General features: G+C 43.3%; 1 protein-coding gene across 2 annotated transcripts in view; it reads left to right on the top strand.

The window, feature by feature from the left end:
• The first annotated feature begins 9,098 nt into the window (after nt 1-9,098).
• The window catches only part of MTDH (metadherin), a 33,752-nt gene continuing 18,850 nt past the window's right edge, over nt 9,099-24,000 (top strand). Inside the window, exons 1-5 of one of the 2 annotated variants that reach the window (XM_021543253.3) lie at nt 9,099-9,854; nt 15,695-15,799; nt 19,777-19,858; nt 20,264-20,443; nt 21,830-21,898. In XM_021543253.3, the coding sequence (XP_021398928.3) occupies nt 9,450-9,854; nt 15,695-15,799; nt 19,777-19,858; nt 20,264-20,443; nt 21,830-21,898 (841 nt within the window). In that variant the 5' untranslated portion in view covers nt 9,099-9,449. The remainder of the gene's footprint in view (nt 9,855-15,694; nt 15,800-19,776; nt 19,859-20,263; nt 20,444-21,829; nt 21,899-24,000) is intronic. The other variant, XM_021543254.3, reaches the window with a different exon arrangement.

Raw genomic sequence — 24,000 nt, forward strand, 5'->3', positions numbered from 1 at the left:
GCCATGTTGGAACACCTGCTGCGAGAAAATGAGTCCTTGCAGTTTGCTCTAGATAGCTACGCCGGAGAAATTTCTGTTTTGAGACCGGCCCACAAAATTTTCGATTCGGATGTTCAATTTGAGCTAAAAGTAACTCGGATTCAGAGCAAAAAACCCTTGAAGGCTCTGACAGTTTTTACTGACGCGTCCGGAGGGTCCCACAAGTCAGTGGTGACTTGGAAGGATCCTCAGACTCAGCAGTGGGAGTCTGATGTTGCTGTGGTGGAAGGATCCCCGCAGCTAGCTGAGTTAGCCGCAGTCGTCAGGGCTTTTGAGCGGTTCTCTGAACCCTTTAATTTGGTTACCGATTCGGCGTATGTTGCAGGTGTAGTATCTAGGGCACAGGATGCAATCCTGCAGAGTGTTACCAACGAGGCCCTCAATGAATTGCTCTCAAAGCTGGTTAGGCTAATCTCCCACCGAGAGCAACCCTTCTATGTAATGCACATAAGGTCACACACTGACCTGCCGGGGTTCTTAGCAGAGGGAAATCGGCATGCCGATGCCCTCGCTGCCGCCCCTGTGCAGCTGGCACCACTCCCGGAAAAGTTCCAACAGGCGAAGATCAGCCACCAGTTCCACCATCAAAATGCGCCTGGTCTGGTCCGGGAATTCCGCCTAACCCGGGACCAGGCCAAGGCCATCGTAGCAACTTGCCCGTCCTGTAAGTCGCTCCCCTTACCATCAGTGAGCGCAGGGGCTAATCCCAGGGGTCTCCAGTCCTGCGAAGTGTGGCAGATGGACGTTACTCACGTCCCCTCCTTCGGGAGGCAGAAGTACGTCCATGTTTCCGTAGATACCTTCTTTGGAGCAGTTTTCGCCTCTGCCCACACAGGGGAGAAGGCAAAGGACGTTGAGAAACATCTAGTCCAGGCCTTCTCTATGCTGGGCGTCCCCAAATTAATCAAAACAGATAATGCCACCGGGTACACCTCCAGGGAATTTGCCAGCTTCCTGCAGCAGTGGGGGATAGAACACAAGACCGGCATCGCCTATTCCCCCTCAGGTCAAGTGGTGGTGGAAAGGACTCATCAAAACATCAAACGGATGCTGAAGCAACAACTTTCAGCATCCAAGCACGAGTCCCCCCAGGTCCAATTATCACGGGCCCTGTTCACGTTAAACTTCTTAAATTGTTCGTTCGACTGCCTCAACCCCCCTATAGTGAGGCACTTCGGTGCGTCAGAGCAGAGCTGGGTCAGGGAGAGGCCGCCACTTCTCATTAAAGACCCTGAGACCTGGTGGCAGGAGGGACCCTATAACTTAGTCACCTGGGGACGGGGATACGCTTGCGTATCCACGCCCTCAGGCCTGAGATGGGTCCCTTCCAAGTTCGTCCGGCCCTACGTCCCCAAGAACTCTGACAAAAGACCGTCCAGTCCTCAGGTGGGACATGCAGCCCTCCGCAGGTGGAGGAGGTCCCTTTCCCCTGACCCCGAATCCTTTTCATTTGACCTTCCCCTACCCTTCCTCGGCTCCATGGAGTCCCTTTTTCTTTGGCGAATGGACCTCCCCATTAATTTCAAGTATTGATTTTCGTTCCAGTTTGTTTTTCAGAATCACGCACGCTACCACCGCTCCACCCAGCATGTTACCATCACTGTGCCTCATCCTTCTGGGCCTCTCCATCGCCCCACATCTCCTACATTCCTGTATCGTTCCTCAGCCGCCCGCCAACGTTTGGACAACCCTTGCCAAATCACTGAATCAAGATCATTTATGCCTATCCACCTCCTCTGCCGCCAATCCATTTCTATCCTGTCTCGTGGGGATCCCGTACCCCCTAAAGAGTTTTCCTTTTACCTTACCTCCCAACGCCACCGCTCCGCCCACTAAATCCAGGGCCAGTATCTTCTTCACCCACACCATGAAGAAGCCTGAGCTCTGGAGGAAGTGGGTTAGAGCACTCCCCCTACTAGAAAATGACCCAGAAGAATTAGAATTACTCGGATCCTCCCTCGCATATATGTGCATTCATTTTTTCGTTTCAGATAACCCTTTCGCCCATCCTAAGAGAGAAATAGTGCAAACCATCCCCGAGTACCTTGCCCGAAATTGGTGTGATCAAGTCCTTCATATCCCTGGCTTTTCCACCCCCGACAACCAACCCCACGCTCTCCCCAAGAGTGTCTTTTTGATTTGTGGCAACAGAGCGTGGGCAGGCATCCCCCCTCACCTAGTCGGAGGGCCTTGCACATTCGGGCAACTGAGCTTGTTTACACCCAACAAAACACACATAGCTCATCAGAAACAACTAAATTCGACAGGTCAATTAGCACGCAAAAGGAGAGACACAGATCTCGTAGATTTAGATGAAAATTGCAAGGATAAAGTCACACATTGGTCTAAAACTAAGAGCGTTGTCACCACCGCATTTCTTCCGTGGTTGTCAATAGCTCAGGCATTCAATGAATTGGCCGGACTTGAATGCTGGGTCGTTAAACAAGCCAATATTACGTCAGCTGCCCTTAGCAACCTCCTCACAGATGAAGAAACAACGAGACAGGCAACCCTACAAAATCGTGCGGCTATAGATTTTCTTTTACTGTTACATAATCACCGTTGCGAGGAATTTGCGGGCTTGTGTTGCATGAACTTGTCATCGAGAGCTGAGGACGTCCGGACGTCCATCTCTCGAATGCAGGAGATGATTCACCACATACAGAAAGAGTCCGCCGGATGGCTGAACTCCCTCTTCGAAGGATGGGGCCTCGCTGGGTGGATTCACTCCTTAATACAGACGGGCATTGTGCTGTTGCTGGGGCTCGTTGCACTTGCCGTCGGCTTCAGCGTGGTTAAAAGACTTTTAGTAAAGGCCCTCACCACCAACCTCAATGTCAATCACGCCGCTGTAGCTGACCCCAGTGAGCTCCAGCCACTCAATCAAGAAAAGCAGCAAGAAGACCAGCATCCAGAAAAGACCAACGTTTAGTTCGATGAAGGAGCGAAAGACTCTGACTCCCCAGTTTAAAGACTTATGTTTCACCTCCCTCTCCTTCTTTTCTTTTATACAAAAAAGGGGGAGATGTGGTAGTGTGTTTTTCTTATGTTTTATGTACGGTTTTATATATTTGTATTTCCCAATGGTTTGTCCCTGTTTCCCCCATATTGTAAGTTGGTACATCCTTTTGTTCTGTTTTCCCGCCTGGTCCTCCCTTCCCGCCTTCCCCGCACCTGTCAGTATTCCCCTGTCCCCTCCCAGGTGCCTTGTCCGTCACTCGGTGTTCCTTTCCCCCTATCCAGAAACTTCTCCTCAGGGCACCGAGTGATTGGACAAGGGCCTGGGGCCACTCCCCTAACCCTCTCCCATTGGACCAGGCAGAATCACCCCACCTTGGAGCCACTCCCTTCCCCGTTCCCCATTGGTTCTCCCCTCACAGTCCACCACTCCCACACCCCCTCCCATACCCCATAAAAGTCTGCTCCGAGCCCCATCCAGGGTTCCAGCTTGTTGGTGTTACTTCTCCACGTTTGGCCACGTTGGCCCATTAATAAAGAAGGTTTCTACCCCAAGCTGGTTCCGGCTTTTCCATCCTTGCCGAGGCTTCACCAGCGGCTAAATCGGAACCCACAGGACGCCTCCCAAACCCCTGTTAAGGGAGCAGCGGGAGGCGCCTCTCTGCCCGTTACTCGCCCCAGGATTAAGCTAGCCGGGGCTAGAGTCGGAAGATCTAAGGGCACCTGGGGACGAGGAAGCGTGGCAAGACCCCTCTCGGGGTTCCAGTTGTCTGGCACTATTCCTGTGCATTTGGCCCCGTTGGCCTCAATAAACTTGGACTTGGCCCCCAGCTGGATCCACCCTTCTTTCATCATCACGAGGCTCGCCAGCGCTCCCAGGGACCCACAAAGGCACTCTCCAAACCCCATCTGGGAGCTGCAGAGGGTTCCTCCACTGCCCACTCTCGCCCAAGGAGAAGAGCTATCCGGGGCTGAGACAGCTGGGATCTGGGGCGGGAGCGCAGCAGAAAAAACCTGGCAAAGACGAGTGGCGCCTCCTCCACGATCTCCGCGCCATAAACAACATAATCGAAGACATGGGTCCTCTCCAGCCAGGGATGCCGTCCCCTATGATATTACCAGAAAATTGGGAATTGGCTGTGATTGATATCAAGAATTGTTGTTTCCAAATTCCCCTACACCCTGATGACGCGCCACGGTTCGCCTTCTCAGTTCCTTCCATCAACCGAGAAGCCCCAATAGAGAGATACCACTGGAAAGTTCTTCCCCAAGGCATGAAAAACAGCCCAACCATCTGCCAGTGGTACGTCTCTTCATTGCTGTCCCCTGTGCGTGCAGCCACCGAGGGCGTGATCATCCAGCACTACATGGATGATATTCTTATTTGTGCCCCCAACGGCGATCTACTTACGCACGCGCTTGAACTGACAACTGACAACCAGTGCGTTGGTTGCTGTAGGGTTCGAGCTGCGAGAAGATAAGATTCAAAGAATGCCACCTTGGAAGTACCTGGGTTTGGAGATAAACAAGCGGACCATTGTTCCGCAGAAATTGGCAATAAAAAATTCAATTTGGACTCTATCCGACGTGCAGCAGCTGTGTGGGTCTTTAAACTGGGTGAGACCCTGGCTAGGTATCAACAACGAAGACCTAGCCCCTCTTTTCAATTTATTGAAAGGGGGGGAAGAGCCTAGTTCTCCCAGGGAACTCACCCCAGAGGCCAAAGCTGCTTTGCAGAAGGTTCAGGAGGCAATGTCTGCCAGGCAGGCTCACAGGTACGATCCGTGCCTGCCCTTCAGATTTATCATACTGGGCAGACTGCCACACCTCCATGGAGTCATCTTTCAATGTGCAGACCCCCTAGGAAAGGGCAAGGATCAGGACAAAAGGGACCCACTCTCTATCATAGAGTGGGTATTCCTGAGTCATTCACGATCCAAAAGAATGACACGGCCACAAGAGCTGGTGGCAAAGCTAATCCGCAAAGTGAGAACGCGGATTCGGGAGCTGGCAGGGTGTGACTTTGATCGCATCCACATTCCTTTGAAATTGGAATCGGGCCAATTCACAAAGGCAATGTTGGAACACCTGCTGCAAGAGAATGAATCATTGCAGTTTGCACTAGACAGCTACACCGGGAAAATTTCTGTTTTGAGACCGGCCCACAAAATTTTCAATTTGGAAATTCAATTCACCCTATCAACAAAGCAAATTCAGAGCAAAAAACCCTTAAAGGCTCTAACAGTTTTTACGGACGCGTCCGGAGGGTCCCACAAGTCAGTAGTGACTTGGAAAGATTCTCAAACTCAGTGGTGGGAGGCGGATGTTGTTGAGGTGGAAAGATCCCCTCAAGTAGCTGAGTTGGCCGCAGTCGTTAGAGCTTTTGAGCGGTTCTCTGAACTTTTCAATTTAGTCACCGATTCGGCCTATGTAGCAGGTGTAGTGTCTAGAGAACAGGATGCAATCCTGCAAGGTGTCGCCAACGATGCCCTCAATAGGTTGCTCTCAAAGCTGATAAGGCTAGTCTCCCACCGAGAGCAACCATTTTATGTGATGCATATCAGGTCACACACTGACCTGCCGGGGTTCTTGGCCGAGGGCAATCGGCGTGCCGATTCCCTCGCTGCCGCCCCCGCACAGCTGGCGCCGCTCCCGGACAAGTTCCAGCAGGCCAAAATAAGCCACCAGCTTTACCACCAAAATGCGCCTGGTCTGGTCCGGCAGTTCCATCTAACCCGGGACCAGGCCAAGGCCATTGTGGACACATGCCCGTCCTGTAAGTCACTCCCACTACCATCGGTGAGCACAGGGGCTAATCCTAGGGGTCTGAGGTCCTGTGAGGTGTGGCAGATGGACGTTACTCATATCCCCTCCTTCGGGAGGATGAAGTACGTCCATGTCTCCGTGGACACCTTCTCCGGAGCAGTTTTCGCCTCTGCCCACACAGGGGAGAAGGCCAAAGAAGTAGAGAAACACCTGATACAAGCCTTCTCTATGCTGGGCGTCCCAAAATTCATAAAAACAGACAATGCCCCCGGGTACACGTCCAAGGAATTCGCAGGCTTCCTACAGCAATGGGGAATAGAACATAAAACTGGCATTGCCTATTCCCCATCAGGTCAAGCCGTGGTGGAGAGGACTCATCAAAGCATCAAAAGGATGCTTAAACAACAACAGTCGTCAGCTAAAAATGAGTCCCCCCAGGTTCAGTTGGCGCGGGCCCTTTTTACCATCAATTTCTTAAACTGTTCCTTCGAGTGCCTCAACCCCCCCATCGCGAGGCACTTTAATTCCTACGAGCAGAGCAAGGTCAGGGAGAAGCCGCCAGTTCTCATTAAAGACCCTGAGACCTGGCGGCAGGAGGGACCCTATGACTTGGTCACCTGGGGACGGGGGTACACTTGCGTATCCACGCCCTCAGGCCTGAGATGGGTCCCTTCCAAATTCGTCAGACCATATGTCCCTAAGACCCAGAAGAGAAAACTGGACAGTCCTCAGGTTGGGCACGCCGCCCTCAGACGGCGGAGAAGGTCCCCCTCACCTGATCCCCCCTCTTCCCTCTCTGGCTCCTGGGATTCTCTGTTCCCCTTTGAGTTGGACCTCCCCTACCTCAAATATTAATTTATATTTCAGTTGTTTTTTAGAAAAACAGGACTTTTGCTGCTGCTGCGACTCATTGTGTTTATTATAGGCTTTAGCGTAGTGATGAACTGGAACCCTTGAACAAGGAAGGGTTCCAAGAAGAAGAATTTCCAGAAGAAAGAAACATCTGGTTTCAAAATGAGCCCAGAGACTGTGAAACCCCTGTTTAAATACTTATTTTACCCTCTTCCCCTCTCTTTCTTTTTAAACAAAAAAGGAGGAGACGTGGAGTTGTGTTATTTGTATGTTTTATTAGCCCTGTATTATGTATTGGTTTATTCCTCTGTACCCCCATGTACAACTTGGTTTGTCCCCAGTTTTCCTGCCTTGTCCTCCCTTCCCGCCTCTCCAGTGGCTGTCCATCACCCTGGAAGAGGCGCAGCCTTTCCCTTTACCCCTCCCGGGTGCCTTGTCTATCACTTGGTGCTCCTTCCCATCCATCCAGAAGCTTCTACTCAGGGCACCGGGTGATTGGGCGAGGACCTGGGGCTCCCCCCATATCCTTCCCCCATTGAACCACATCATATCACCTCATCCCGGAGCCACTCTTTATCCCTATCCCCATTAGTCGTCGGTTACCCCTCCCTCACAGTTTATAAGCTGGTGTCAGAACCCTGTCTGGGTTCCTGTTGGCAGGCACCGTTCTGGAATATTTGGCCCCGTTGGGCTACAATAAACTTGGACTTAGCCCCCAACAGGATCCGCTCTTCATTTACCACCGCGAGGCTTGCCAGCGCTGCCCGGAACCCACAAAGGCACTCTCCAAACCCCAGCTGGGACCAGCGGAGGGTGCCTCAATTGCCCGCCCTCGCCCCAGGACGAGAGCTAGCCGGGGCTGAGATCAGGGATCTGGGGCGGGAGCACGGCAGATATGGATATGGATATGGATATGGATATGGATATGGATATGGATATGGATATGGATATGTACATACATATATATATATGTAATGCATACAAAACACAAAACATTCACTGTAGCTGAAAGATGCCTTCAAATTTGTTAGGCATATTTTTTTGATTGATGTATTTAAAACTATAACTACCTGATCACTGTTCTGTCACCTCTATCTATATAGTGCAACATCTTAAACTTCTTGAAATATTTACAGAATACATTTTTTGGGATGTTAGGGTGGCTGAAATGTGCAACCAGTTGCAACAACAACAGTTAATATTTTCTGAAAAGTGAAAACAGTCCATGCTAAAGCATCCTTGAGTAACTGATGTCTTTCTATGACAAGGTGACCCACTTAGTGGATGAGGGAACGAAAGGCTGTGGATGCTGCCTACCTGTACTCTAGTAAAGCCTCTGACATTGTCTCCCACAGCATTCTCCTGGCTGCTGACGATTTGGTTGAGTGCACTGTTTGCAGGATAAAATACTGGCCCAGAGAGTGTTGGTGAATGGAACTAAAGCAGTTGGCAGCTGGTCACTAGTGGCACTACTCAGGGATCAGTACTGGGTCCAGTTTGTTTAACATCTTTATCAATGACCTCGACAGCGGGATCAAGTTGACCCTCTGCAAGTTTGCAGCTGACACCAGATTAGGTGGGAGTGTTGATCTGCTGGAGGGTAAGAAGGCTCTGCAGAGGGATCTGGACAGGCCAGATCCATGGGCTGAGGCCAATTTAAAGAGGTTCAATGAGACTGAGTGCTGGGTCCTGCACTTGGGTCACAGCAAACCCATGCAATGCCACAGGTTTAAGGTGCAGTTTCTGGAAAGCTGCCCAGTGGAAAAGGAGCTGGAAGTGCCGGCTGACAGCAACTGAATGTGAACCAATGTGTGCCCAGGTGGCCAAGAAGGTCTGTATCAGAAATAGCTCGGTCAGTAGGACCACGAAAATGGCTGTCACTCTGCACTCAGCACTGGTGAGGCCACACCTCAAATCCTGTGTTCGGTTCTGGGCCCCACACGACAAGATGGACATTGAGGTGCTGGAGTATGTGCAGAGAAAAGCAATGGGGCTGGTGAAGGGGCTGGAACACAAGTCCTGTGAGGAGAGGTTGAGGGAACTGGGTGTGTTTAGCTTGGAAAAAAATGAGGCTCAGGGGTGACTTTATCACTCTCTACAACTGCCTGGACGGAGGGTGTAGCCGGGTGGGGGGGCTGGGATGGGGCGACCTCTTCTAGTGACAGGACGAGAGGCCATCACTTCAAGCTGTGCCGGGGGAGCTTCACTCTGGACATTAGGAGGAACTTCTTCACAGAAAGGGTGGTCATACATTGGAATGGGCTGGAGGTGTCTAAGACTGGACGTGGCACTTAGTGCCAAGGTCTAGTAGACAGGGTGCTGTTCGGCCATAGGTTGGATTTGATGACCTCAGATTCCAATCCCTCGGCTTCGGCCGCTCCCGCTCCGTTCGCTGCCTGCCACGTCGAGATCACTGCCTTTCCCGCCGGCACCGCCCTTGGCTGGGCTGGGCCGGGCCGGGCGCTCCAGGGAGAAGGAGGAGAAGGAGAAGGAGGAGAAGGAGGAGAAGGAGGCGGCGGAGGCGCGGCGCCCGCCCCGCGTGGCGCTGATGGCGCTGATGGCGCTGACGGCTCTGGCGGCGCGCTGTGGCGGGCGCGCGGCGGGGCGGTGACGTCGCGCGCGAGGCGGAGGGCGGGGAGGAGGAAGAGGAGGAGACCGGGGGCTGAGGCAGCCGCGTCCCGCGGAGGCTCTGCTCCCGTCCCGTCCCGTCCTACCCTACCCCCACCCCCGGTGCCTCCGGGCCGGCGGGGCTCTCCCGAGGCTGCGATGCGCTCGGCCTGAGCGCGCCCTCGCCGCCCCGCTCGGTTCGGGCCTCTGCGAGGCCGGGGACCGCGATGGCTGCGGGAAGCTGGCAGGAGGCGGCGGCCCGGTGGGCTGAGGAGGCGGCGGCCCGGGTGCGGGACGCCTTGTCGGGCGGGCTGGGGCTGCTGCGTGCGGAGCTGGGCCTCGAACTGGGCCTCGACCCGCAGGCGCTGCCCGCCTGGCTCGCCCTGGCGGTGCCGGCCGCGCTGGGGTTCGTGTTGCTGGGGCTGCTGCTGGCCGCGGCCTGCGGGGGCGGCCTCCGCAAGAAGCCGGCGCGGAGCGCGGCCGTCAGGAAGGGTGACGAGGCGGTCGGCGCGGGCCTGGCGGCCGGCGGGGGCCCGGGCAAGGCGGCGGGCCCGGGCCCCGGGCAGCTGAACCTCAAAGGCGATGAGCAGAAGAAGCGGAACAGGAAGAAGCTGCCGGAGAGAGCGGCGCGGGTAAGAGGGGTGCGAGGGCCGGGAGGGCAGCGGGGGTGAACGGCGTGCTGACAGCGGCGGGACCGGGCGGGCTGCGGCACCCGGCCCGCTCCCAGAGGGGAGGCGAGGGGGTCGCGTCTGGAGAGCGGCCCCGAGCCGGCTGCCGCTCCCCAGGCCCTGTCGCGGTGGGAAGGATCTGGGTGCCGTAGAGCTCTCCCCGAGCCGCTGTGCGGTATTTGCCTGTGAAAGGAAGGGGTGGGGGAGTCCTGACTGCTCTGGAGCTGTCTCGCGTCGTCTGGGTTATTTTGTTGCTTTAAAAATCTGGAGGAGCAGCACTGTAGTAAACTACGCGTTTAAACAAGCCCTGGGTGATGAGGAAAAGGCTGGCTCTTTGAAAGCATTTTATTTTAAACAAAAATCATATGAAAGGTACTATTGCTATTATTATTCACTGAATAATAGGGTTAGCAACCAGTAGTGGAGACCGTAGCATGGCTTAGAATTTTAAGCCAGGAGTTGTAGTCTAGACAGGTAAAGACTATTGGAAACAGCATTTTAAGTCCTATAAACGCTGTGATGATTCAAACTTGAGTAAGCTTTTTGCTTTTCATTTTCAATGGAACGTGTTAGTGTCAATGTTGCTGTGAGTGTGCCTCAGTAGGAATGTGTCTGATTTGGTTATTACAGCAAGGATCATCTCCTTTAATAAGGAAATCTGTGTCTTAGCAGCCCCTTAAAAAGAGAACATTCTTGTAATTTTTGGGGTTTTTTTAATCCTTAATCTGTGGTGTGGGAATCTTCCACCTTTGACAGTATGCCTCCACTTAAGAGAAAATTGGTAGAATGCAGAAATTGTCAACTGTCCTTTTAAAACTTACAGTTGTCATAGTTTTGAGGCTTGAAGGGATTGCTTCTATAGCTTTTATATTGTTAGGATGTTTGTAATCCTATTTATGTCCAAATGGATTATAGGAATGAAAGTGTAACAGATGTCCCCTGCCTATTACAACTGTATCATATCTTGCTCTGTAAAATCTGAATTTTTTCCCTAATGATGAGAGAAAGGAGAGACAATGGATTTGTATCTTCCTTTTAGTCTGAGGCAGCATTAACATTTGAGAAGTTTGGGAAACTTTAATGAGAGTGTAAGACTAGAACATAAACAAAAAAAAAGTCTGCATGGGCTATCAGCCTGTCTTTGAACACTGAACTACTGAAATTGTTTCTGGAAGTTGCAAGAGACTGAATGCTGAGCACCAAGAAGAGGAAACATGATTCAGAATCTTTCCAGTGTGGCTATGTTCTCCATTTTGGAGAAGGCATGCTAAAGATATATATTTTTTGCCATCTTGAGAAGCAGATACTTCAGTGTCAAATAAATATGTTGTGCTTTCTTGACAACAGAGAGACTAATCCTAGAAATTAAATCGATGTTGGTTAATTTATTTAGTTGAAACTGCAATATGAAAACAAATAATAAACTCTTGCAAGTCATTGCCTAAAACATTAAAAATGCCTCCACAGAAAATTGAGTGAATAGGTAGATGTCACTCTTGACAATGTTTGGTAGTATACAGCTTCATGAAAACAAACTTTAGTAATTTTATATAAAAACTGACATTTTTCGTGAGTTTGAATAATTGTACTCTATTGAGCTTGGTTTACATAGGAATAGAATAAAGCTAAGGCAATGTAACAGCAAATGTTTTTGTAATCAAAAGAGCAAAGTAATTTTTAAGCTGTCATTCTGTATCATTTAAGATTTTAGAAGTTATTTTTATAGTACTTTGTATTCATCATTTCCATGGTGAGATAGAAAAAAATCCTACCTTCTTCCAGAAGGAAATCTGGAAACAAACCAACTGAATCATTAACTGTAGTGCAAATAAGTTTATACCAGTGACAAAGTTTAACAGGCCTGCTTTGTGCTCATTTTCCAAGATAAGTTTAGACAGACCAATATTAGCATGACCCAGTGTTTTCTGACTTACATGTGAAAAATTCTCAAAATAACATTGGAAACTTAAAGATGCAACAAAAATTCTTACAGATTGCTGCCTGGTCATTTTCGTCGTGGGGTTTGTGTGCTGTGATGCTAATACGGAGGGCTGGGAGGGGAAAAGAGTAAGCCTATTATCAGTAGATTTACTACAGGGCTTGCTATGCCAGGGTCTAGATTTCCATTGTGAGCCTTTCAGGAAGCTTAGAGCAACTGGTCTGTGGCTTTAAGAACACACTACAGATGTCTAATTAAAAGCTGTAGGGTTACTTTAATACAGAATTACTGAGCTCACTGTATGGCAGGTGATGTGTAACACTCATCAGTCAGGATCAGAAGTGTTCTTCACTGTAGCTTTTTTGAGGAAGAGTATTAATTGGTTTTTTCCTTGCATGTGGCTTTATTCAGTACCTGTGTAAGTAGGGTACAACTTACCTCATGTTCTTAGTAAAATAGGTTTCTTTGAATAACTGCATTGACTGAATACAATAGTACCTATGAGATTCTGTTTATTTACTGGCTATGAACAGAATGAGAAAAAAATGGAGCTGAAATTGTTTAGCCATTCATTAACATTAAAGTTTACAGAGCCAGTTCTGGCTTTCTCAGGCTGCTAGGAGCAAGGTATAATGGTATCTTTACATCATATTCTGTGCAGTAAACCTGAAGCTGCTTTTTTCTTTTTTCATTTTTATTTTAACTCCTGGAAGAGGCAGAGGGCTTTGGCCTCATTAAGGAAGTTTTTTCTGTCTGTAAAACTTGATATTTACTTTTGATTCCTTCCTTTTCTGAATAAGTACTGTGCCTCTCTCTCCTACTTCAGCAGAAAAAAGTGAAGCTGTTCTTACATAGTTTCTGTGCAATCTGCCAAACACCACAGAAACTTGAGAGTAGCCATCTTCTGTGCTCTGCTACCACTTTAGGAAGCCATTCACACCATCTATTCGTAGATGTGGAAAATACCAAATTGACTTTGTACTTCATATTGTTATACATCTGGAGAATAAATGCTGCACACTCTAGTAAAAGTATTTGCATTCATTTGAGAAAGTTTCATATTTGATCTGCTTGAAAGAACTTTCTGGGCTATGGTTATTTATTGCTTATTTGCACTTTATACTTTGAGCAGGTACTCAGGTGTTGGTTTGTGTATGTGTTAATGGTCAAATGGCAAAAGTAGGGCTGTAGGAGTCTCCAGGCCTCATAGAGAAAATTGCTTTGTTTCTTTCTGAAGAGAAGCTTACAGAAAACATTGATAAACAGATTCTTTCATTGGCCAAAGATACTGGAAGCAGAGGTATCTTTGTAATGTGTAACTGAGGACTTTGGTTAATACAGCTTTGTAAGATTGAGGTGATAACAATTTCATTAATACTCTTGAAAGTGTGAAACTCAGTTATCCTTTGCACTACCGTGTTTAAAGAGTACTTTTTGTTTCGACAGTCTAAGCAAAACCTACATTTGGTATATCTTAACACCCTCATATAAATGTGTGCAGAAAAAGGTTTATTTAAGTATTGGAATTTTAAGGTTCTCAGGCCAGAAAAGCATTCAGTAATCAATACTGTTACTGACAGCATTACTTCTGTCTTGTTGCATCATGCCTGGCAGTTTTAAGATGAGGGTTGGGAAGTTGGTAAATAATAAATTGCACAATTTTGAATTAATTAATTTTGTCAGTGGATGTTTAATATATTATCTGTAAAGTTTTAAGCTTTGGGCTGTAGTTGTCTTTTTAAAATTAAACATTTCTGTATACTGTAGAAAAACTTTCTTCTTTGTCACTTCTGTTGCTTTCTTTGGTATATCCAAAAATGGTCACGTGGATTTTGGTTAAAATGCTATGATTCATCTGTGGGCAGAAAATAAATGTGGAAAGCTTCTACTGGAAAGGAGGGTATTACAATTAAGGGATGTATTTCTCCCCAAATGTATCAAAGTTCAAGTTTTCTAACATATTTCTAAAAGTTGTTGTTTAGATGATCAGCATTTTGAACAGTCACGTGGATGAATTTTTCCAGGGGTATTTTGATGGATATGAATTAGTTTATTGGTTCAGAGAAAGAGCTGAAGTATTTTTAAATTAAAGATTAAAACTTCTATTTATTGAATAGTTGTGAGGGATTAAGAAAGTAGTTTTCACTTTAAGGTATTTGTGTAATAGCTAAAAAAGCAAGGTACAGAATTTAAAAAGTTAGTTGGCTGTAAACTTTTTTGATACACATCCAATACTAGATGCGTCAAATATGTTATCTAACTTTACTGCTAAACAGTCTCTAGAGAAAATAGAGAGGCACAAGAACTAAGTTTTAGCAATGAGTTATTTTCAAGATTAAATATCAGTTCTTTGGTATCCCTGTGGAATATACCAATAAGGTGTACTTCTTTGAGAAGAACTTTTAGAGAGCGTTCCTAGACCAGACTTGTAAAATATCCCTTGTTTTCAGAATGCTGAGGGAAATGTACTGCATATGAGATATTAGAAGTCTAGTTTAAAGCTGGTTGTTGAAGAAGAGGGGTTAGGTGACCTGATCTTTCAGTTTCTATTTATAGTTACTTTGAAGAAGTTGGCGTGCTTGCTAACTACAGTAAGCAATACTATGTTACACACTAGTGAAATCATGCCAAGGGTGGTTTGTAAGAATAACACAATGTGGCAAGACTTAAATGCTTGTAACAGCTAAATTGAGAATCAGGTCTAATATTTGAAGGAATAGGCTACACTAAATTGTGATAGGCTTCTGTTTTACTTGAAAGCAATTAGGTTTGTGTGATGCAAAGTTATAATAACTTTTGGGTTTTTAATGGTAAAAAAATAACTAAAGGTAATAGAGCTTGAAATTTATTTTGAAAGAATTTCAGGATTTAAAGCAAGTTTGAAGTAGCTATTTGTGCTTATTTAGTTTCCAGTCATTAATTTGTCTGAGTCATTCTGAACATGAACCAGTGACATTTGTGTGGACTCTATAATTTGCTATTCTTAACAATTGTTTTTCATGCAGTTAAATTAATGGTTGACTGTAGTATAATATTTTCATCTTTTCTGCATTTAAGCAGAGTAACTTCAGTCATAGCCTTTTGTTAGCAGTAAATGATTTCTATATTGTTACATTTCTGTATGGGGAATATGTAGGCTAAGGTGTATGCCTTTGCTGTCAAAAGTAATGTAAAGACTTGTTAAATGATTGTCCAGGGTTTTAATTCTATATGTTGAATAATATATGCTAATTTTCTTTCCTTAATTCTTTGATGGGAAATGGTAGACTAATGTAACACCTGTAACCAAGTCTGTCTGAAAAGAACAGTGGGATAACCTGCTTAGTCATGCTTCATGTTTGATTTCTAATTTCTCTTCTGCTGTAAAATTTAAGTTGTGAAGGAAGTGAGCTGGGAGGGATATGCATGGAGGGAAATTGCAGATGTTTGCTTAATGTAGAAATTACTTTTAAACATTAGTCCTCTTGCTAAACTGCTACAAAGTGGTAATTGTGTTGAATTAATTAGATAATTTATGGTACATGCAACTGTAGCTGTTCAGAATCAGTTTTCAGAACAGCTTCGGGTAATCTTAAAAGCTGATAAATTTCAGAAATTAACCTTTTGTTATGAAATTCCTGGACTGAATAGGAGTGAGATGAAATGAGAAGACCTGTTCTCTTTCCTTTTTCATTTCTGTGTTCGGTAAATACAGAATTGCAGTATATCCTTTGAACAACAATCCACAATTTGGTCTGCTTTATTCAATAATCTTACAAGCAATTTTCTGTCAACAAGTAATTGCATTTAAGTAATTGTGTAGTTTGAGTTTTGCTTCATCTGCTTTCTCTAATTTTTTTATTATTTATGCTGATTGTTTACACAGCCTAATGGACGGTCTTTCCTTGATGTATCTGAAGATGAAGTAATACAAACTGTCCGTAAAGACAATATAAAGCAGCCTGTGGACACAGAAAAGAAGAATGAAAAGGTTAGTTATGGATACAAAACAAAAATGTTGAAGTTTGATTTATATTACTTCAGTATCTAATAACTCTGGTTTTGGTTTGAAATACTGTTATATGAATGAAGAGGCAGATTTCTTACTGTGAAGAGTACTAATTTAATTTGGAGTTGAAAAGAGCTAAAGTAGTATTTTCTTCACTTCTGAGACATGCCTTATCACAGAATGTTTGTTAAGGAAACCCCGCTCCCAGCCCCCGACTAAACACTGATATGTCTGTTCATCATGTGACAGTGTTAAGCCTACAGAAATAAAGTTTGTTTCATCTTGATGGCTTCTGTGGGGATGCAGCATAATGATAGTATTGTTAAGTGCCATGTAAATGGTCTACCAATTGGGGGACTACTATTCAAAGGATTTAGACCATGTGCCTGCTTATTTCTTTTGCCAGATGTATCCATTAGTAATTAGAGCTCTTGATTTTTGATTATAAATGTGAGCTTTGAAGTCTGGTGTGAGTTTTTTGTTATGCAAATTAAGCAGATACATTAAAAATATATTTTTAAACATCAATCTGCAATGTCTAATCTAAAAGGTAACCTTACTACTGACGGTGTTATTTTTTGAATGGTGAGGACTAATCTTTTTTATTATATATCTGTCATTTTTGGGCAACATGGATATGCTTGGGCCTTTGATAGTTTTTTGCTTGGTTCTTTTACTAAAGTTGTGCATGAAGTTTTCTCACTGTCATTGCTTTCTGACTTATTTTCTTTAATAAAATGCTTTTGTTGTAACAATACTGAGGAAAAATAAAAGGTTGTGTATAAACAGTCAGAAACACTTTGTTGTGAGGGTGGTGAGACACTGGAACGAGTTGCCCACTGAGGTTGTGGATGCCCCATGCCTGGAAGTGTTCAAGATCAGGCTGGACGGGGCTTTGAGCCCCTGTTCTAGTGAAAGGTGTCCCTGCCCATGGCTGGAGTTGGAACTGGATGATCTTTGAGGTGCATTCTGACCCAAGCCATTCCATGATTGTTGTAATTTCTTTACCTCATTCAGGCTTGAATAAATACACTTGCTTACCACCCCACCCCCCCACCTCCCCAGTAACTTACTTTGCAGTTTGTATTTTGGCTAAAAGACTGTGTCCTTTTAGTTTGCTGTAGGACTTTAAATGTTTTTGCATTTGGCAAATTGAGTGACTTTTCTGTGAAATTGGTTTGCCTTAAAGTTCCATGCTGTGTGGCTCTTTCTCTTCCCCATGCTTTGCATATCAGATTGACTTTGTTGGTTTTTTTCCCAAGAACATAACACAGTTTGAACCTGAATGAATAACTCTATTTGCAGGTTTTCAAGTAGATGAGGTGTTTAAATTCTAAACTCAACTTCATGTTAAAATTGCAGAGATAGTGACCTGAATTTTAAAATGAGAAGCTGAAGCTCAAGGAAATGAGTACCACTAAATGGATGTGGATGATTATGCAAATTGTGTTTTCATATCACTCTGGGGGTTCGTGGGCAAAAAATGATTGAGTCAGGAGTAAATTGTTACCCTTCAATTAAAAGCATACTTAAGAACTTCCTTTGAATTACAGGTAACTGTAGAGGCTTCTAATTATTTGGGCTTCTCAGGGCATCTCTAACATTTCTAACATTACAAACTTGCTTAGGTTGCAGGGAGTCCTATATAGGTGTCTTTTTGTACCATCTTTGGGATGGATGGTGTAAGACAGTGGCTGTGATTGAAGTTTTATGTGCATGTGTGTATATATATGCATATAATCTATGGCCTGAAGGGCATGGTTATTTTTTTGTGCTCCAATATATGCATTCAGCGAAAATCACACATCCTTTATGTTTCTCTATTTCTTGGGTACTTCAGGGTTGTGAATTTCGTGTATGTTTTTCTGCTTTGTGGGAGGGGAAGCTTTGGGTAATGTCTGGACTCTGTTCACAGGGTTTATTATTCTGCAATTAGTGACTTGCCACAGTACAGGGTTTTTCTTTAGTGTTTAGTAGAAGGGACTGTTCCCTAAGAAGTGACTCTGTGGCTGAAATCGTGGGAAGTTAAAATGCCATCATCCATTCTGTTTGCAAGTACATAACTGCTTTGTCTTGAATACTAGAAATGATTACTCAGAAGAAAGGTTTATTTTTCTATTGTTCTTGCATGGGGCACAATGCATCCTAAAGACTTAAACAATTTTGGCAGGCTTGCAGTATTCCTCATGTGCTCTTTGGTTGTTGGCAGAGCCAACACTGGCATCTTTGTGTGTTGCAGAAGGTGACACTCTGATGCGTAGACTTCTGCAGAATGACCGGCTGGCTTGCTCTGACTTTTGCATCTCTTGCTGTTTCTGTCAGTTTGCTACTGAGATAGCAACTGGTACAGTAAAGTTTAGCAGGTGGTAGGTTAATTGGATAAAAAAGGATGGTTTTCCAGAACAGGATAACACAGTTTAGGAAAGTAAACACTTTTTCAAGATTTCCATTCTTGAACTTTTTAAAAACAGTGTTTGTTAATCACAAACTTCTTTTTCAGCTGTTAAACTTTGATGTTTTCCTGAAAAGTATAAAATTTGATGACAATACTTAAATAGGAGCTACTTTAAGGAAACTAAGGAAACTGAAGTTACAATTTGGAGGAATAGTCATCTTGAACTGTTGTCTGGGAGAATTCTAAAGTAATTTCAGTTGTTCTCATAGTGCCGAAGTTGGGTAGTTAAGGCTTTGTGGATGGAAACTTTAGGATCTCAAGTTCCAGTCTCAGTGTAGCTGCAAATGGGAGACAAAGGTTGAAACTTAGTAATCTTTCTCTGTTCAAGCTTGAACAGGCAATTTATAACTAATTTTAATGCTAATTTTCACTTTCCTTTTCAGTTCTTTCCTTAGAAGTTGCCCTAGAAAATAATTTGATTTGTTCATAATTTTAGAACCAATTCTTCTCAGGTTGCTTTTGAAACCAGCCCTTCTCTTTTGGTGGCATTTCTGGTTAGTTAGCTGGTATGTGGGCAAAGGTAGTCTGTTGAGCAAATGAAAATTCAGTTTGGGTAGTAATCTAGGTGTTACCAAATCTTCATTCCAGAGAGATTGTGAGACACTTCTTGGATATTTAAGACAACAAAACCAAATCGTGGGAACTTGGGTATACAGCTGGCAATTATTAGTCTGACTCTGGCAGATGTATTCCAGAAAGATGTCCAGCATTCTTAGAGAATTTCAGAGGCAGTGAATAAGTGAATAATTTGCTCTATAACATTTGAGTGGATAACTGTATTTCTTTTACAAGTCTTGTTGTTTTTCATTCATGTTTATCTGATAGTTCTTATACCTTTCTTTACTAGGTTGAAAAGCTTTTCGTTATTGTATTTTCTTTCTAAGAAGGTAGTCAAGTCAGTTTGCTCCAAAGCTTTCTGCAATATATTTTCTCCCTATATATTGGGGTTTTTTTCTCAATACTATCTTTTCAACACTCTATATTGCTACCTGTTGCACCAAAACTATTTGCAGAAGCAGTCATTCTGTTCCTATTCGTTTAGCTTAGCTTTTATGTCCAAGAAGCCATAACTGATGAAACCTTGGGGGAAAAAAAGTTTGGAATGTACACAGCTTATGTTTTGAAGTAATTTCCAAGCTGGATTTTTAAAATCTTTTTTTTAAAGGAGTTACTGGCATTATTTATTTCTCCATGTGTAACTTTATACTTCTACACAAAACAAATTTTGACAGAGTGGCATCTGCCTGCTAAACAGCTCATTACTCTCTGTGACTGTGATGATGCCAGCATAGCTTCTTCTAACCTGACTTTGTACTCTGCAGCATAAGTAATGTTCCCCCCACCTGCCAATTCTGTGCTGTGTAAGTCTTTCACAGGGGGTTGTTCAGGACAATCTGTTTTAAATTTATTCCTGTATTTTAGGTGGGGAGGGGAGGGAGTTCTGAATCACTATGCCAAATGATCAGTAAGTAATCGTTAAGAAAATGTTTTATTTTCATTCTAGTCAAAGAAAAAAAAGAAATCAAAAGGAGATTCCAAAACAGTTCAGGATTCATCTCGTCTAGATGGAAAGGAAGTTGATGAAGGTACTGAACACAAACATACACAAAATGCAAATATTATGGCTTAAATACTGTTTAAGATTTACTTCTGTTTGGTTCATAAAAAAATATGAGAAACTCATAACTTCATAGTCACATATGGAAGTCTGATCTTTGAAGCAACAATATTTAGTAACTTCAACTGATTTTTTAAAAAGTAATCTTGCAAAAACTGAGAAATTATGGATAGTAAGGTGCTCGTGCTGTTCATTTTTTGCTCTGTGAAGCCAAGTATTATCACAGCAAAACTTACCTTTGGCCATTTGTTTTCAGTCTAAGGTTGAAGCTGACTGGTTAAACTGCCCTCAAACTTCTGTTTGATATGATACAAGCTAAAAAATTTTATTTCCTCTCTGACTTATTGATGTTTTCATTTGGGTGATGTTTTAGGAGCCTGGGAAACAAAAATCAGTAACAGAGAGAAGCGTCAGCAGCGTAAGCGAGACAAGGTGCTGAACGATGGTGGCTCAGGAGAATCTAATCTCCAGGGCATAGAAAACACGGTTACTGTATCCATTGAACAGCTGATGCCTACACCATCACTTCCAGTTGGTCTCAGAAAAAATAAAGGTATGATGCTTAATAGGTCTGTGAATTTGTCTTAGAAAGATAACTTTACTTGAATGCTTAAATAGTGACTCTGATTTGGATACATGTTAGGTATATTTGGAGGTGAAACTCTTGAGGAAATTATTTCAAACTGTGTAAAACTACTTTCTCATTGTGCAAAACTCCCCCTTTTCTAGCCATATTTTAGAGGAAGCTCAGGAGAATGTTTTGGAGCAAATGGCTGAGGCGCTGGCCTCCATCCACATTGGTGTGCTGTTGGTTGCTGCACAGCTGGGTAGGCCTGTCCCTGTTCCTTCCCTTCTGTTCTGTGACTCTGCCCTTTGTTTTCAGAATCTTCAAACGCATCCTCAGGACTGCTGCAGGCAGCACCAATTCCTTAACTTTTTGAGTGCTTCCTTGTGGGAAGGTTATGCCTCTGAAGTTCTCTTAAAATATCATTCACTGCTTAACATATAGGTATTTTTTTTCCCAACATAGATTTAGTAGCATTCTGTACTAAAACTGTTCATAATGGTAAAGCACATGTGGCTGAGATTTACTGTAGCTGAGGATTCAATAGATACGGCTGCTGCTGTTACAGAAACAAAAGATTGCATGGGTTGCTTTTAAAGCATATGTAGGCACAGGAATTCCTGTTTGGGTAAAACTGAGAAATAGGTTCTTTAATTAAATGAAACTTAATGTTCTAGTGCACAAAGTGACAAAAAGACTGAGTCTAACAACTGTCTGATACCTTGAAACAATTTATTGAAATTTGTATGCCTCACCTTCCTGTTTCATTGACACTCATTTGCACCTTGACTGAGTGCATAATTGTTGCCCTGATGACTAGATCAGTTGTTTCCTGTTGGCTTTTTTTCGGTCAGTTTAACAGAGTTTCAGTCTTTATATACGGTCCTAACTGTAACTACTGTAACCTCTCCTCTGAGAATCCTTCATGTATCTACTTTTTTTGTATCTTGTGTATCACCTTGTACATGACTAATCCAAAAAGGATTTAGCTGTATCTAGTGTTTTTATGGTGAGGTAGAAGTTAGAAATAGTTACAGGTCTGAAATACTTGGAGCCACTCTTTGCTTGTAAATAACCTGTGGTTTAGATTTATGCTCTTTGTTCATTGGGAAAGTAGTTTAAGTTCTTTGAAATCTGCAGTAACTTGGTATATGGGTCCTAAGTCACTTTGAATGCATTCTGTCTGCAACATAAACACAAATAATAAAAAATAGGGTATTATAATTTTATCCTTAAGTTTTCTGGAAATGTCTTAATTTACTGTGAGGTACTAATATATTATTTTCTTAAAATATTTGTAATGTATTGTTAGATTTTTACAGGTGTTGCTGTTTAAAAAAGCTCCATCTAGCTTTGTTTCCTCTTCTTAATCAGGTGATGCACTTTTGAATGCACAGATTAACAGTTCTAAACCTGCAAAGGGGGAATCATCAATTCCACAAGGTAAAAAAATTTTTATTATTGGGCATCCAAAGTAACTAGAGAAGTATTTTACAGAAGTGAAAAGAGCAACTGTTGGTGGCAGATTTTGAGTTACTGACACGGAACTTTATTCTACATCTGGCTCTTTTGGCTGTATACATATTATACTTCTAAGTTGCAGTTATTTCTTAAGAAGTTGAAAACAGTCTGTTACATGTAGAAATACAATTCGGTATTTTGAATTTTCAGACAGATTACCTATTATAAAAATCTTTATGTACAGAACAGTAGCACTTATTTTTAAGCTCTGCTTAAAAATTCTTTATGCTAGCTTTTCACATATACTCACTTATTTGTGTTAACGAATTATTTTCTCAAACCCTGGTATAGATAACTGCAGAGAGCTCACAAATCCTGTTTATAGTTTACACTTGTTTCAGGTTGAATATACAAGTTACTCAGTTCTTTACATTCTCCTTTGAGGTGTATAAATATATTAGTTTTGAAAGTTCTTGCATATAAATACATGTTTATAAAAAGAACATACTTGACCTATGTCATACACATAACTTAAAGTACTTGACTAGTGAATCTTAACAGTTTTCTAATAACAGATACTGCTATAATAATACTTGAAGTGAATTAGTTTGAGATAATGAAATCGAGATGGTTATTTACTTATAGCCAACATTAGCTATGTTGCTTTAATTAAAAATAGCTAGTGTAAATAAGCAAGTCAACAATTTAGTCACTAAAAGCACACAGATCCAGAAAGTGAATCCCTTTCTGCTTGTTTTTGAGAGCTTTGTTTCACACACAAACTTCCTGTACCATGGCACAGAAAGAGGGAGCTGTATTCTTTAGAGATGCCTAATGGGAGAAGAGGAGACAATAATAAAGTTTCAGTAAGGGGAAGTTCTGACAGGTCATGAGGGAAAAAGCTTCTCATGAGATAGTTCAAAGCATCTCTGGACAATCAGCCTTTATGGTTTCCAGAACTTCAATAACGTAGTATAATTTTGAAGTTAGCTATGCATTGAACAAAAGATGGGACTAGGTGACTTTGAGATTGCCTTTTCAATCTTCAGTTTTCTGTGATTCAGTGAGAACTGGATGGTTTTTTAAAAGTTAGTTTTTTACAAGAGAGTAGTGTAATAAACAGAGAATAATCAAGCTCCTGATGCCTTTTTGCAAACTTGCAAAAAGACTTTTCTAGCAACTGCGGTTTGGTTTTTGTCTCTTCAGTATTCTTTTGTTGCCTTTCCCAAAGACTTCATATTACACTAGGAGGACATTGACTGACAGGAGCAGTGCTAGTGCTGTAGAGAAAGGGCAGTGTTTTTTTGTACAGCAGTGGTGACCTTACAGATGTCTGTGTTTGGAATTGATTTGTCTGAGAAAATCTAGGCATGTCTCAATTCTGTGTCAGTGAGGCAAGGTTGAATTAGGCATGTTGATGCTGCCTGAGTTACAAGTTCATTTGAAAAATAAAATGTTTGGTCTGTATCTTTTGTTGGCATATGATACTGACTTGTGCATAAGGGTTTGGTTTGCTGTTTAAGTGTTACACTTTTAATATGCAAATATTTTTAATTGCTTGTAGAAGAACAGTTTTTCTGTTTTTCCACTGCATATATAAAAAGAGAAAGTAGTTTTGATATACAACGCACTTCAAGAAAGGTTTGTGATATATAGGAAGGGAGGCTGGCTGCACTAGACCTTATATTTTATAGGGACATAAAGAAGTTTAAAAAACTTTTATGATGATCTTTGTCTCAGTGTACTGCTGACTTCTCAAAGTATACATTAAGCTTGCAGTGGCTAGTAATTTCTCGTCAGGATAACATGTAACAGACTCTTGCAGTGTTGTGGTATTTTACCTTAGTGAAACATATATTATTTACAAATTGAGTGTTGCTATGATTTCTGTCTATCACTGAGAAGGACTGTATGATATCTGCTCTTTGTAAATCCTGTGTAGTGTTTAAGAATTTTCTAATACTTGGTAATTTCATCTACATCCTGCTCGGAGAACTGCTGCATGCAGTTATGAAACAGAAAATACTCTCCAGTTAGTGCATGGGTTTTTCCACAAGTCATCCCCATACTTTCCAAGAGAAATC

This window comes from Lonchura striata, chromosome 2 (genome assembly GCF_050655825.1).
Source record: "Lonchura striata isolate lonStrDom1 chromosome 2, ASM5065582v1, whole genome shotgun sequence".
Taxonomy (NCBI): domain Eukaryota; kingdom Metazoa; phylum Chordata; class Aves; order Passeriformes; family Estrildidae; genus Lonchura; species Lonchura striata.